The sequence below is a fragment of the Dermacentor andersoni genome, chromosome 3, assembly GCF_023375885.2.
Source record: "Dermacentor andersoni chromosome 3, qqDerAnde1_hic_scaffold, whole genome shotgun sequence".
Classification (NCBI taxonomy): domain Eukaryota; kingdom Metazoa; phylum Arthropoda; class Arachnida; order Ixodida; family Ixodidae; genus Dermacentor; species Dermacentor andersoni.
Window position 1 is genome coordinate 36,822,234 of NC_092816.1, and position 14,315 is coordinate 36,836,548.

General features: G+C 49.0%; 1 protein-coding gene across 1 annotated transcript; it reads left to right on the forward strand.

Moving 5' to 3' along the window:
- The first annotated feature begins 3,298 nt into the window (after positions 1-3,298).
- LOC140216495 (neprilysin-1-like) lies at positions 3,299-13,021 on the forward strand. Its single transcript, XM_072286813.1, has 3 exons — positions 3,299-3,598; positions 5,908-6,027; positions 11,096-13,021. The coding sequence occupies exons 1-3, from the start codon at positions 3,299-3,301 to the stop codon at positions 13,019-13,021; spliced, it is 2,346 nt and encodes a 781-aa protein (XP_072142914.1).
- Positions 13,022-14,315: the final 1,294 nt, after the last annotated feature.

A 14,315-nucleotide genomic window follows, 5' to 3' on the forward strand; every position in this document is an offset into this window, starting at 1 on the left:
CCCCCCCTGGCTACGCCCCTGGCCGTGGCGTGCTTCCGAGGGGGGCATGCAATGCTTTATTGATGGTTCGGACGCTTGTTTTGAGCTCGTTCTTTACTGAGACGTATACTGTTGGGTGTATTCTAAGGATGACTGCAATCGATGTATGAGCCAATGCATATTTGCTTGCTTACGGGGTTGAGTCATTGCTGATGATGATAGTTTTTGCACCACTCGACTAGACGCCACCTTAAGGGGGTGTGAGCCATTGTAACGAGCCACACAAGGCTTTCGCCTTAATAACAGCAGAACTTGCTTTTACCGGCAAAGCGCTTATTGCGGGTGCCGACAAAGAAGCACAAGAAAAAGACTAGGAAGGTGACGCAGAGCGTGTGGGCCTTTCTCTCTTGGTGATTAACATTTTATCCTTGGTCGAGCCCGAAAGGAAGTATGTCAAACTGTGCATCATGTTGTGCCACACTGCGTCCATACATGGAGGCAACGGGCGCTTCCCGTCAAGCCGGCAACGAGGCACGCGCCGCGCGGGATACTCGCTCTCGACCTGAAGGGAGCGTTTGACAACGTGTCCCACGCGAGCGTGTTGCAGAAGCTAAACAAAACCCGGTGTGGCCGAAAGACATTTGACTACATAAAAGATTTTCTGTCAAACCGAACGGCGACCATCAGGATAGGGGAGGAGAAGTCGGACCCTGTCGAAGTGCGATAGGGGCACCCCTCAGGGATCGGTCTTGTCGCCCCTGCTCTTCAATCTGGCCCTGCTGCCCCTGCCTGATCTACTCAAGCAAATTGAAGGCGTGGATCACGGTATGGACCACGATATTATGGACCACGATATTACGGTGTGGACGGCCCGAGCCGGATCCGATGCCTAGATGGAGGAAGTCTTGCAGCGGGCGGCAACGACCGTGCACGAGTACGCAAAGTCGTGCGGACTGAGCTGCGCTCCCCAGAAATCAGAGCTGCTCATGATCCAACCGAGAAATTCCAAGAAGGAGCTGCCGCCGAACGTGATTATCACCATCGCCGGAAAGACCATCAAGCCAACACAGCAGATTAGGATTCTCGGCCTACTACTTCAGAGCAACGGGAAGGCACAGGCCGCCATCACAAAGATCAAGACTACAACCGAACAGATACTTGGTATGATTAGGAGGGTATCTAATGGAAACCGAGGCCTTAAAGAGGAAGATGCCATGCGCCTGGTACGCGTGTTCGTCGTTTCGCGGGTTACCTACTCCTCCCCGTATCTCCAGCTGACGAAGGCGAATAGGGACACCCTAAACACGATGCTTCGTAAGGCAATGAAACAAGCACTGGACATGCCCATTTACTCGTCCACTCGAAAACTGCTAGACATGGGCGCCCACAACACGGTGGAGGAGCTCATCGAAGCCCACCTCTATAATCAGAGAATCCGGCTCAGTCACACGGAGCAAGGACGAGCCGTCCTACGCAAAATAGGATGGCAGATCGAGGCAGTACCCATAAAGACGGCCCTTCCGAAAGACTGGAAAACGATCATTCAGACAAAACCCCTTCCCCGGAACATGACGCAGGGCAAGGACGACGAGAGGTGCACCGCGCGAGCCAGAGCCCTAGCCCGGAAGCTGGAAGAGAACCCCAGGGTCCTCTGCGCGGACGCCTCGCTCCGAAAACACAATGACCGTGCAGCGTTGGTGGTTACATCAAAAGACAGGCTAATCGTCAGCGCGTCCCTGAAGACAACAGACCCCGCAGCTGCCGAAGCGGCCGTGGCCCTCGCACTCGCACAGCCGAGTGTGGACACCGTAGTCACCGACTCAAAGACAGCCTACAGAAGCTTCCGCAGGGGGGTAACCTCCTCCGCGGCCCGAGCCATTCTAGCCAAGCACAAGCCTCCGGGAAGAGCCATAGAGCTCGTGTGGGTCCCGGCTCACTCGCAGGTAGCAGGCAGCACCATCGCCAGTTACCATGCCCGAGAAATGTCAATCCGGGCCGAGCAGGAGCCGGAAGAGCTACCGCGCCCGGTTACCAGCTTTCGAGACATTACCCGGATGTACCGAGAGGAAAGGTGCAGACTGCCAGAACCGCACCACAAACTCACCAGGCAACAACAGACGATCCTGCGTCGAGCGCAGGCGGGATCGCTTGCGCATCCTGTACTCATGAACCGCATGTACCCTGCGGAATACGATATGCTCTGTCCTTTTTGCAGAAGAGAAAAGGGCACCCTGCCGCACGCCTTGGTAGTGTACAAAACTCAAGAACCCCCCTCCTCCCCTTCCCACCAACACCCCCAATCCCCAACCCCTTGAGCGATGGGAGACCTTGTTATCCAGCGCCGCCCTACCGATTCAGCTCGCACTGACGGACAGGGGCCAGGAGCTGCTGGGAACATATGGGTCCCGTAACTGGGGAACCACCCCGTCTGGTGCCTGCGTGCACTGCCGATTTATTTCGGGCTCAGTAAATGTTGCTTCATCATCATCATCCCCCTCCCCACCTCATTCTTCTGAAGTGGTTGCCCTTGGTGACAACCAGCAAAGTGCCAGAATACTGCCGAACCCTTTCCGTGACTCGAACTGAGGGTTCCGGGGACACAGAGCAGCATGACGAATCCACTGCCAGCCTTCAGAATTCCACAGAACTGCTAACCCCTGTCGTGGAGACCGGTTTTACGCAGCTCGAACTTCTCCTTTGACGAAAGAGGAAAGCGACGCGGTTGACGTCAGCACCGCTCCTGCTTCGTTCCTGCCGACGATGGGATGCGCAAAGGGATTTAAGGCAGAGCCGGCCCATTGTTAAGAGAGAGAGTCGCCACCAGCCGCCCCGTCGGTCTGGTGCGCTCTTCAGCACCGCTACTTGTAAGCTATTAGAGAGTTTTAGTTTAGGGACGCAAAGGCGCACGCAAGAACTAGGGACGCCGGTACTGCGCATGCGCTGACCCCTACGTCTGGGGCTGCACATGCGGTTGCGTCCCCTAAACTAAAACGCTCTATTACCTGCTATATGTACAGATTCTATAAAGCTTTTTCGTCTCCTCCTCTTCCGCCTTAAGAGTCCATCTCTCGTCTGCTACCCCGAGTCGCAATAATGAGTACGTCATTGCAACCGGGAGACTCTCCTGTTAGAACACATTTTCCTCGTTATTAACACTGAATCGCGTTATTTTCGTTATGTAGCATCTTCGCCAAAATTGGTATGACGACTATTGAAGAAAACGACCGAAACATAATTTATAATCACTTTTAATTAAATATACATAGTCGAAATCGTTAAATTAACAGGAGGCAAGAAATTCATGTTTCCATTCAGAATCATGGCCAATCCCCGCCCCCTCCCCGCGTGGATACGCGCCAAAATTCTGAACGAAGAAGCAGAAGAAGAAGAGAGCGCGAGCTCGCGAGACAAGGGTTCGCGAGCCTGCCAGCCGTCTCATCGAGCGTCACCGAGAACGAGCACGTCGACTTCGGCAGCCATAGCCACCACGTTCCTGCACCTGCCTTCTGCTTCGCCGTACAGGTCCACCATGGCCGCCAGGGCCGCACAGGCTCTACAGAAGCGGAAGCGCTCAGAGTCTCACAGGTTATCATCCACGTCCAGCACGTCATCGAAACGAGTGAGTGCGGGCAAGCGTCCTCGTGAAAATCAATTCTGCAGCCTTCAGGACAGCTTTGTCACGTTTATAGGGTTTCGTCTACATAATTCTATACGCTGCCTACAGGCAAAAGTCGTCAGTGCGAAACATTGGTCTTTTGAAGTCCACAGTCAATCTGTAGACACTAATAAATGGGCAACACGTGCAAACTCCACAGGCTGCACAGACTGTCACTTCAGCAAGAAACGTCTGTAGAGTTCTTTTTTTTTTTTTAGTGTGGCCGTGGCACGTTTCTTGACGCGCGTTAGCGAAGAAAAGTGTTGACCCACATTAGCCAGGAAAGCGAAATTTATATACAACTTGTGAATGGCTGGTCTGGAGGATTTAACACTGCGACGAACAATGGCAGGTCAGCTCGGGAGCTGTGAAGTATGACTCACATTAAGCCCGTTTAAATTCTGATGCGAAGTGAACCTCTGCGATGGGTGCCATTGCGTCGCTACACCGAGAGGTGTTGGTTGACGTGCTGGCGACTTCGCACGCTCATGTCGACACGCCCCATAGCTTCCGAGATTTGCGTACGTCTCGGAGGCCACGCACGCCCATAGGCGGGCACGTCAGCAAGCATGTCGAATCGTGGTTGTGGAGTGTAGGCGAGCGGACTGTGATCCTCCTCATAACGGTCCAGCGACTCGATGTCAGATGAGAAGCCATGTCGAGAAGCGTTAGTCTTGGTAGACTACAACGCGAGCGTCGACCATATGCAGGGTTTTTTGTAGCTGCACCAAATTGTTTGATTGCCTACGGCAGATAGTGCAATTGTAACCCTTCATCTAAACTACTCCATGAGGCGGCCATTACTTCTACGAGAAATGGAGTCTTAAATTGAAATTTTAACGTAATTACACTAATTTTTTAAAATTTCCTTTACGGCACATACTTAAAACCTACGAATTATGGCAGCAGAGTTTGCAAGGCGTATCCACTTGGAACGAATTCTCTGGGCAGCACCGGTCTCGAGATATTAGCTTTCTAAATGTCCGTCGAACTGCGTTGGTGTTCCAGTTAATTTTGTACTTCAATGCATAAAACAGCGGTTTCTTAAAAAATGTAAATGGAACGCCAATGCATTTCGACGGACACATTGAAAGTAGATTTTATGAGGGAAACGAAACCTTTGTCGGCGCGTTGGGCCTTTGTCAGGTCTTTTTGAGAAAACATGACCCAGTTTTCGCTGGTCCGCGGGGTGGCTTCGTCGATTGGGTTTCGTGATAAAGCGTCCTCAAGCTGGCTTTGTGCCCCAGCACGGTGACGCACGTCGTATGTGTAGTCCTGGGGCCGAACGATCCACAGGGAAAACTTGTGTTTGAGGTACTGCTTTCGGAACAACCATGCAATCGCGTAATTATAATTTACCGATATATACAGGGTGTTCCAGCTAACTTTAGCCAGAGTTTAAAAATATGCCAATGCCATGTAGCTGGACACAACCAAGGTAATGTTCTTTGCCGTCACTTGGAGATACTCTGGTTATTTTTTTCATATACACTTTTATATACTCATATTTACTTTTCAGATAGATTTTTTTTTCATTTCATATACTCGGAGCATCTCCAAGCGACGGCATACATTAACCTGGTTATGTCCAGCTACGTGGCATTCGCTACTTTTAAGCTCTTGCTAAAGTTAGCTGGGACACCCTGTATATATTTTAAAGGGAAGGCCGGACCCCGGCCGAAGCATCAGTAAAGTCGTGTTATTTTTCCTACGTGCTTACGGTCGGAACTTATAGAAAAACTACTATTGCAAATATTTCGTAAGAGTTTGTATTATCAGAGTGCTGAAAACACATGAGCAGTGTGTTGTTTCGTATTAAGTTCGTATTAAGTGTGTATGTTGTGCATGCAACATGTACAGTCCCCGTCAGTATGAAAGGTAACACCTAAATATCCTTTTAGACTCTCCGTGGGGCCTAAACACACGTGCTCGTCAAAAAAGCGTTCAGTGAGACTAAAACTTCATCAAGAAAACTTATTTTCATGTATAAATAATCCCAGATTTGAACCCATGCATTACTTGTTATAGTCGTTTTAAGAAACATAGTCCTTTCCGTTTCACTTTGATGACGACTGTGCATGTCCGTGTGTCTACTGGTATCCACGACAGACAGGCAGCCCCACGAAAAAAAGACAAGTACAGCGTATATAAAGCACATGACGTTGTGTTAAAGCGTCTTCCATGCAGCTGTCATTGTTGGCTCATATATATGTACTTGTTGGCTTAAACGCGAGGAGTGCATCGCATTTTTCTTTTTCTTTACATCTGTTTAGAAAAGCCAGAAATCGAAGGATGGAAGGCCAGGAACGAAGAAAATGGAACTCCAGGAAAATGGGGCTAACCCGATCGCGAAGGGTCCGGAAACCGCTACAAGCCCTACAACGATAACAGCGGTGAGTCGCGCGCATCAAATATATCGTAATATCAGCACCGACTTCTCAGCTGATCTTAAGGCGCGGTTCTCAATAAAAGCTCACGAAATTTAAATATTACGATGATATCCTGTGGCCGAAGCCTCAAGCAACGAAAAATTACGAAAGCAGACAACACCCCAAGCCGTGCGCAGCTGCGTGAAAGAACAGACAGCGCGTCGTCTGGAGCATCGTCTGCAACGAGGCTTCCATGCCTACCATGCCATGCCATAGTGTTCGAATACTCACCGTGAACGCTAAAGCAAAGCGGACAGCCGTCATCTTAAATTGTGTTCTAATAGGTGATGTTCAAAACCCGACGCCTATGACGCATTTGTGTCCCAATATTTCCACCGCATGCAACCAACAATAGCATAAACTTTAATATCAGTATATGTTTTTCCAGCAGGGGCCGCTAGTTCGGCGTAAACTTACCATAGAGTGAGAACACTAACTCTATGCTGGGCGAAAAAAGCGGCAACCGCTAGGGCGCCGCCATGTTGGAACGACTCATTTTGCAACACTAGAAAGCCTTCAAACTGTTATGCAAGAACAAGCATTTACAAGTAGCACGTACGTATAGGTATCCTGTAAAGTTCATGCCATATATTTTTCAGCAAAACCGGATGGGTATTTATAAAATATGTATGTAAAACTCACGGTGCGTGAAAGCATGCGTCTGCATGTGCCGGAACCAGATGGTGCCACTATAGTGAGTGAGGATCAGGATCACGTTGATTGCGCGTCTGGCCTTAATCGCGCCATCGTCGTCTGCGCCTGCACGGAGTGGCAACGCATGGCGGCGCCTTTGCGGTTACCGATTTCAATACATGGGCCCCATAGGAAGCTTTTCCTATGGTGATATTGACTCCATGGAATTTAGACAGCATCTATCCCGGCAAAAGTGGCAAACAAGACAGCATCGCGAAAACATCGTAGTCAAATACGATCCAGGATACTCTGCTGTCAAAACAAGATGGCGGCTGAGCAGCCTGCTTGGTAACCCGGAACCTAAATGTTGCCTGCTATATTGTGTTTGTCTTAGGTTATCTTACGAAGCGTTTTAGAGCATCGAGATATTAACTTTCATTACATTATTATGTCTTAGCGAGGTGACATAATTTCGCAGGGATGTGTTCCAAATGCTTTCCATTAATTAGACTCAATATTGTCTACTTGACTGTCGAAGCAGACTGGTTCCAATGCTGGCCCGGATTATAATACATCTTGCGTAACTGTAGACAAAGCGTGATTCACCACTGGCGAGACGGACGCATAGGCAAATTATATGGAGGGCGCCACCTCTCGTTGGTCTGTTTCATACATAGGATCGTACATTTACGGGCTGTACTAAATTCTTTCATTCTGGTGGTAAAAACTGGGTGTTCTATTTAAAGATAAAGACGGGGGATATGTAGCGATATTTCTCTGCCTGGCAGCCAGAAGCAAGCGAAATGAATCGCGGGTACCATGCCACGACTAATACAGCCTCTCCCAGGTCAAGTGAGGAACTCATGGAAATCCTTGCTGGCAGGCATCACTTATATTTTCAAAGGAAACTCCATAAACAAGAAACAATAAATAGGCGCATGCTTGGAAACGCCTTCTTTATTTTATCTGCACATTACATAACACAGGAAAAATGCGTGGTAATGCATACAGGCACGCTTTCCAAGACGTGGGCTGCTTTAGGTTGTCTTACAAGCCCTTGTTGACGTAGGTTATCAGATGCACTTTGAGCATTCCTGCGGTCATCCCAGAATTACCTCGCCTTTGATCCTTGCCTGTTGTCCAGTTTTGCAGCATCGCGCCATACGCTTTTCCAACAAAATTAATGGCATACCAATAAACATGGTTAAATAAACACACTCCTAATTTTACATACACCGTTTTCAACGCGGAGAAATGGCCACGCTGCCTTCGCCCCCTGCCGCATTACCGCTATTTGCATGAATGGGACGTGCACGAAATGCGATGCGATGAGCCATTGTCGTATTCACATAAGCGCTGCTACTGAAAAGCAACCGAGTCAGTCTGGAAGGATAAAGCGTTATCTAAAAAAAAAAACTCCGTTCTTAATTTCTAAACAACGCGTTGATCATTAGAAGAAAGAAATGAAGGCCAATGTTCCAGTTTTTTAATTTCGCGCCTTATCCCCATGCCGGTAGATAACTGTGACGTCACGAATTTTTAAGTATTTCTTCGCATTTAGACCTCGTTGGTTCAGAAAAATTTCCTGAAACTCGTCATACTCAACATTTAGTTTCTTTAGAACACAATGTAGTCTATCTTACCCACAACACAATAGGCCTTTAAAGGACGCTGTTAAAATAAATGACGTCACAGCGAGCAGCTGGTACGAGAACTTCAAGGCGGCGTCGCCACCAGTATTCTGCCATTGCGCTCCTTCTGGCTTACTAAGCGTCTTATCGTGTTAGGAGTGGTGTTTTCGATATCGTTCCATGATAACTGACTGATAGAGAAGGAATCAGTTTTATAATTAATGTCCCTTTGTAGCTCAGCATCCTTCTTATAGAATTTGTTGAGGGATCAAATACAGGACTAATAACTTCACTGCCATTGCCAAAGATGCTGCAAACTAATTCTAGAACGCTACGCACTGTCAAGTAAAATGACTGTATAAATTCTAGCGTATAACCAAAATTTGCTATGGGGCCTGGTGAGAGGCCCCTTAAGGCGGCTAATTTTCCCGTATGTTGACATAGATAAACCTTCATGTCACTGGTTTTAAGATGAAATTCCAATTTTTTTGGAGATAGCAGTATAAGTATTCAGGCAAAGGGAATACTTCAGTTAGATACATAAGAACGTTCATTTTCCAATAAGCCTAGCATTAGCAGAACAATAGCTACACTTTTGAGCTACTCCAGCAGACTCCAGCTAGCATGAGTGTCAGAGGTCAAGCGCTGAGTTTGCCTCAGTCGGGCACTATACGAGGTGCGAAAAAAGAAAACGAGACTGGTGCAATAAATTATTGTACTCACAGAATCAGTTCTCTGAGACATTATCACCTTCAAAGTAGTCCCCTTCAGCATTCACACACTTCTGCATTCGGTGCTTCCATTGCTGGTAACAGTTCTGAAATAAGGTACTTGGAAGGCCCTTCAGGAGATTCTCCTTTCTTGCCTGAACCTCTTCAACTGAGGTAAAATGGATTCCCTTTAAGGAAGATTTAACTTTAGGAAATTAAAAAAAAGTCGCATGGAGCCAAATCAGGCGAATAAGCAGGATTCCCCATCACACTAATTTTTTTGCTGGTCAGAAAATGCTTGACAGATAGGGCCGTGTGAGCGGGTGCATTCTCCCGGTGCAACAGCCATCCATCACTCCACAAATGTGACCTTTTTTATTGCGAAGCAATACTACTTTAGGTCGCACTTCAGTCCGTTCCGTGGCGAGGCGGTGGTAGGCACCATTGACCTTTAGCGTGACCTCGCTGCGTGACGTCACACCACGTGACCTAGAGTGACGTCACACCAGCTATGTAAAAACGGGGCCCCATCTCACGCCGTCGCGAGGCGAGGCGGTAGCCATCAACGGCGGCCTAACTCCCGCTCCTCTCACCAGGGGCGCTACTATTGTTTCGCAATCACCAGGCTTAACCAAGCAAAGCCACGGCCGATTTTTTATTGCGAAGCAATACTACTTTAGGTCGCCCTTCAGCCCGTTCCGTGGCGAGGCGGTGGTAGGCACCATTGACCTTTAGCGTGACCTCGCTGCGTGACGTCACACCACGTGACCTAGAGTGACGTCACACCAGCTATGTAAAAACGGGGCCCCATCTCACGCCGTCGCGAGGCGAGGCGGTAGCCACCAACGGCGGCCTAACTCCCACTCCTCTCACCAGGGGCGCTACGGTCGGTGTGACGCCACACTAGCTTTGTAAAAACGGGGCCCCATCTCACGCAGACACGGGGCGAGGCGGTAGCCACCAACGGCGGCCTAACTCCCGCTCCTCTCACCAGGGGCGCTACGGACACTATTGCTTCGCGATCACCAGGCTTAACAAAGCTAAGCCACGGCCGTTTTTTTTTTCAAATGTTTTCACTAAGTCTTTTTAGTACTTCGATGTACTAGTGTTGATTAACAGTCTGACCACTGGAATTCCACTCAATCATCACGATTCCTATAATGTCGAAGAAAACAATGAACATTGCCTTGAATTTTGATTTTGACATGCGTGGTTTTTTTGGGTCTTGGGGATTCTGGGGACTTGGACTGCATTGACTGGTGCTTACTTTCTGGGTCATAGGTAAAAATCCATGTCTCATCATATGTTGCAACAGATTCCAACAAATCTGGCTCGTTTGCAATGTGTTCTAACATGTCCACACACAAGTCCTTACGGCACTGTTTTTGGTCATCGAACAGAACTTTTGGAACAACCTTCGCACGAATCTTCCGCATGTGTAATTTGCCCGTTAAAATGCGTTGAACAGCTTCCCTATCCAAGTTAACCAACCCCGCCACTGCACGAAAACTTAATCTTCGGTCACCACGGATCACATCACGAACTTTGGCAATGTTTTGGCCTGTAATCGCTGACCTTGGGCGCCCAGCACGTTCATCATCTTCCACACTGTCCCTTCCCCCTGAAAACCGCTTACACCATTCAAACACATGTGCACGAGACAAAGTTCGGTTTTCACGGTTTGGTTTTTACATCAGACATTTTTCCAGCAGAATGCAGTTGCACATGTTCACTCAATGACGCAGCACTCCCAACTGGCGTGATCGGTTCCGCCGAAGCTGGCCGCATGAATAGGGCAGGTGTGTGGGACGATGTCAGCAAAACAGTTGTTGCCAACTCCACTCTTTTTTCAAGCTACACACTTAGTCTCGTTTCTTTTGTGTCACACCTCGTATATACTTTTCGGAGCGTGGAAGGCAGCTACACTCCAGTTATGTGTGCGGAGTTTGCACTGAATTCTTACGTAGCCTTATAAGATAGTTTGTTTCTGTGTACCTATGCGGCGACCAGCCTATAAAACAAGGTCACCTCTATTTCTTTATTTCATTCTTTCTTTAGACTAGCCACATGACGACCCGTCACCAACATTCAAATGCCAAGAAGATGGTCACCAATGCAATAGTGCGGTTCCTCACCAGTGGAGCCCTGCTGATGATCATGATATGGTCCAAGCCACATGCCACCATAGTGTTCTGCAACACTTCCCATTGCCTTAGGCATGCCACTAAGCTCAAGGAGGCCATGGACACTAGCGTCGACCCCTGCAACGACTTCTACAAGTTCAAGTGCATCCAGCTACGCAATTTGACGCCGACCGACGAAGAACTCTACATGAACTTCAAGCAGGGCCTAGGTTTCTTGTGGCCGGAAAAAAAACAATCGGCCATCGACCCGCTGCTCCCGTTGCTGAACCTTACTATCACCTGGAACATCAACTTCCTCTTTCAACTGGAGGCCTTGCCTGCATACAAGCGGAGGCCGCAGACGCTATACATTACGCGTGGCATACTGAGCCGCAGATTTTCGGATCCCACGTGGACACCAGTTACGTTTGCCGAAGTCGTCAGACGGCACTGCGGTGAACTCGGGGTCGAGCCGCCGTCCGACTCGAGCATCCAGGAACTGAAGAGCACCGTGGAGGACATCATAAATGCCGCGCTCAAACTTCCACCGGGTGCCACGACTGACACGCAGATTATGATGGAGATTGAGCAGCTGATGCCCAAACGGGGGTACGACTGGCTCAGCAGCCTGAACAAGCTGTACAGTCCCCAGTTCACGTGGACACCGGACAGCCCAGTTGCTCTGGAAGATGAAGCAATACTGCAGAGCGTGTACACCCTGCTTGAGAACTACAAGAAAAAGAGGCAGACGCTCATGGAAGGTTTATCGTTGGTGTTCCTCCGAACGTCCCTTTGGTTGGCCGCAGGAAAACCAGAGCTGCGTTACAGGTCCGACCCTAAAGTTGGCAGGCGTATATGGAAGCTGACCTGCGTCAAGTACACCGCCGGCAACTTCGGTTTGCTGATTGCGGCCAGCCACATTTATAGGCGCTACAGCAGCAGTATGCGTGGCCAACTCGCACGTTTCCACCAGAGCATTCAGACGACGATCAAGCAGCAGCTCGAAGACGCCGAGTGGATCGACGCCACCATCAAGAGTAAGGCGACCGTCAAAATCGACGCGATGACTCTGGACACGATGCCAGAGGAGAACTTCTTCTCTGACGTCGATCTGGCTCGGTTATACCGAGACTTTCCAAGTAACGCCGCCTCGTTCTTGGAAAACTACATCAAAGTCGCGGAAGCCTACCGGCTCCTCATCGTCCACGACAACTTCATCAGTGTTTACTCCAGGAGGCTCGGGGACGGCTCGCCAAGTCGATACGACTACTACTACAACATCGCCTACATATCTCTGGGTGCCATGGAGCCTCCCACACTCTACCTGAGTGGCACAACAGCCATGATCTATGGCAGCTTCGGCACGCTCATCGCAGAGTGCATCGTGCGCTCATTCGACAAGCGCGGCGTCCTCTTCACGGGAGAAGGCAAGCGAGAGCTTTGGTGGCACTCCCCAGCTTATACACAACGAGTCGGCTGCGACTTGTTATCTGACCGCAAGTCTGGAGGCAGTGGCACAACCTCTGATGCGAAGACGCTGCCAGCTGGTAGCCGCGACCAGCGGGAGGTTCGTTTCGCGCCCTTGTTCCCCCTGGCACCGGCACTGACCACATCGTTCATTGCGCACCGCCGGGCTAGCATCAAAGACCGCAGGCACGTCCAACACCGACTGCAATGGCTCGCCGACTACACCAATGACCAGGTCTTCTTCCTGACTTACTGCCTCATGACCTGTGCCACGAACAGCACCGGCGAGACCTGCAATGTGCCCCTACGACAGATGCAGAGATTCACTGGCGCGTTCCGGTGCAGCCCCGGTTCACCGATGAACCCAGTGAAGAAGTGCACTTTTTTCTCGTAACTGTGAAAGCGCGTTTGCTTTTTTGTAGTATTAATTTCCATGGTTTAGTGCATTGCTTTTTTTCTAGAATGTCGATTTTATGATAGAAACTAATGATGCAGCTTAGGCGATGTGCTGTTAATAATTTCAGTTTTGTCCTCTCAAGAAAAAAATTTGGCGGCCCACAGCAATGCCGGTAATTAGTACTGAACAATCGATTGCCTCGAATGACGCAAGGTGTACCCTCACGTACATTTCGCAATTCTATTTGCCTTCAAAATTTCCACGGCACTGTACTTTCAAAAGTCCCAGGTCTCTTTTCTGGCTGCCACATTGTGTGTCGTACTTGAGTAGCTTTTGATGGAGAGTATGGAGCCAGCTATTCATGCGTTATTGCCTTACGTGACCAGCTGCTTGGCAGACCTGGCAAAGCTAGGTTTGCAGAAGCAGAGGGCTGTGTGCAGCTGTGGACGCTTCTGAAAACACGTGCGCATGTGCAGACGGCGTCAGAGACATTGTCCGCCTCCATGCCTCGCAAACTATCTCAACGACCTGCGTAATTAAGATATCGCGTTAACAAACCGCGGGGATGATGGCTCTCGCAGTGGACTTTTGCATGTATCGCGTTTCTATATTATCTCGATTTCGAATGTAAACGCGCTGCTCACTTTCTCCTCGATAACGATTCTAAATAGCGCAGCAGCACAGCTGAGTAGTGGGCGCCTGTCTGTGTATCATGCACCAAGATTTAAATATATGCAAATGCCACATAGCTGGACAGAACCAAGGTAATGTTCTTTGCTGTTGCTTGGAGATACTCTAATTACTTTTGTATTCTGCCTAATCACACTAGTATTAATTATTTCACCAACTTCTTAACTGTTATAATTGGATGAAATTGTCAATGAGAAAATTGTAGAGCAACGCTAAATACTCCCGATACACTTTCTGTTGTTCAATACGTGCTGCACAAGTTTTTCCAAGTGTGAAAGATGCCTGCGAACATATGCAAGGTGCCCCAAGCAGCCAGTTGCGCGGAAAGTTTGCATGTCTCGTTCACACGCAACTCCTCGTTAAATTGACCTCTGTTAATTCATAAAATCTGATAATTCCGTCTAGCTTTCTTGTCCCGACAGGCGTATGCCTTATTTTATGGCACCAACATCTCGTTCATTTGGACGTTACTTGGCCGCACACCGGTTAATTCGGAAAGCGCTCACAGCACAGCCAACGTGCAGTGCCTCAAACGTGCAATGTAAAAAAGCAAAAGCAGCGCTAATGTCCAACCTAAACGAAGCAGCGGAGTCTGCATCGC

What these genes read in the sequence shown, in the direction of transcription:
- LOC140216495 (XM_072286813.1), top strand. Translation starts at nt 3,299, where the DNA reads ATGGCCAATCCCCGCCCCCTCCCCGCGTGGATACGCGCCAAAATTCTG. An exon ending in CCAGCACGTCATCGAAACGA is followed by an intron (nt 3,599 to 5,907) that starts GTGAGTGCGGGC and finishes ACATCTGTTTAG; the next exon opens with AAAAGCCAGAAATCGAAGGA. An exon ending in GCCCTACAACGATAACAGCG is followed by an intron (nt 6,028 to 11,095) that starts GTGAGTCGCGCG and finishes TTCTTTCTTTAG; the next exon opens with ACTAGCCACATGACGACCCG.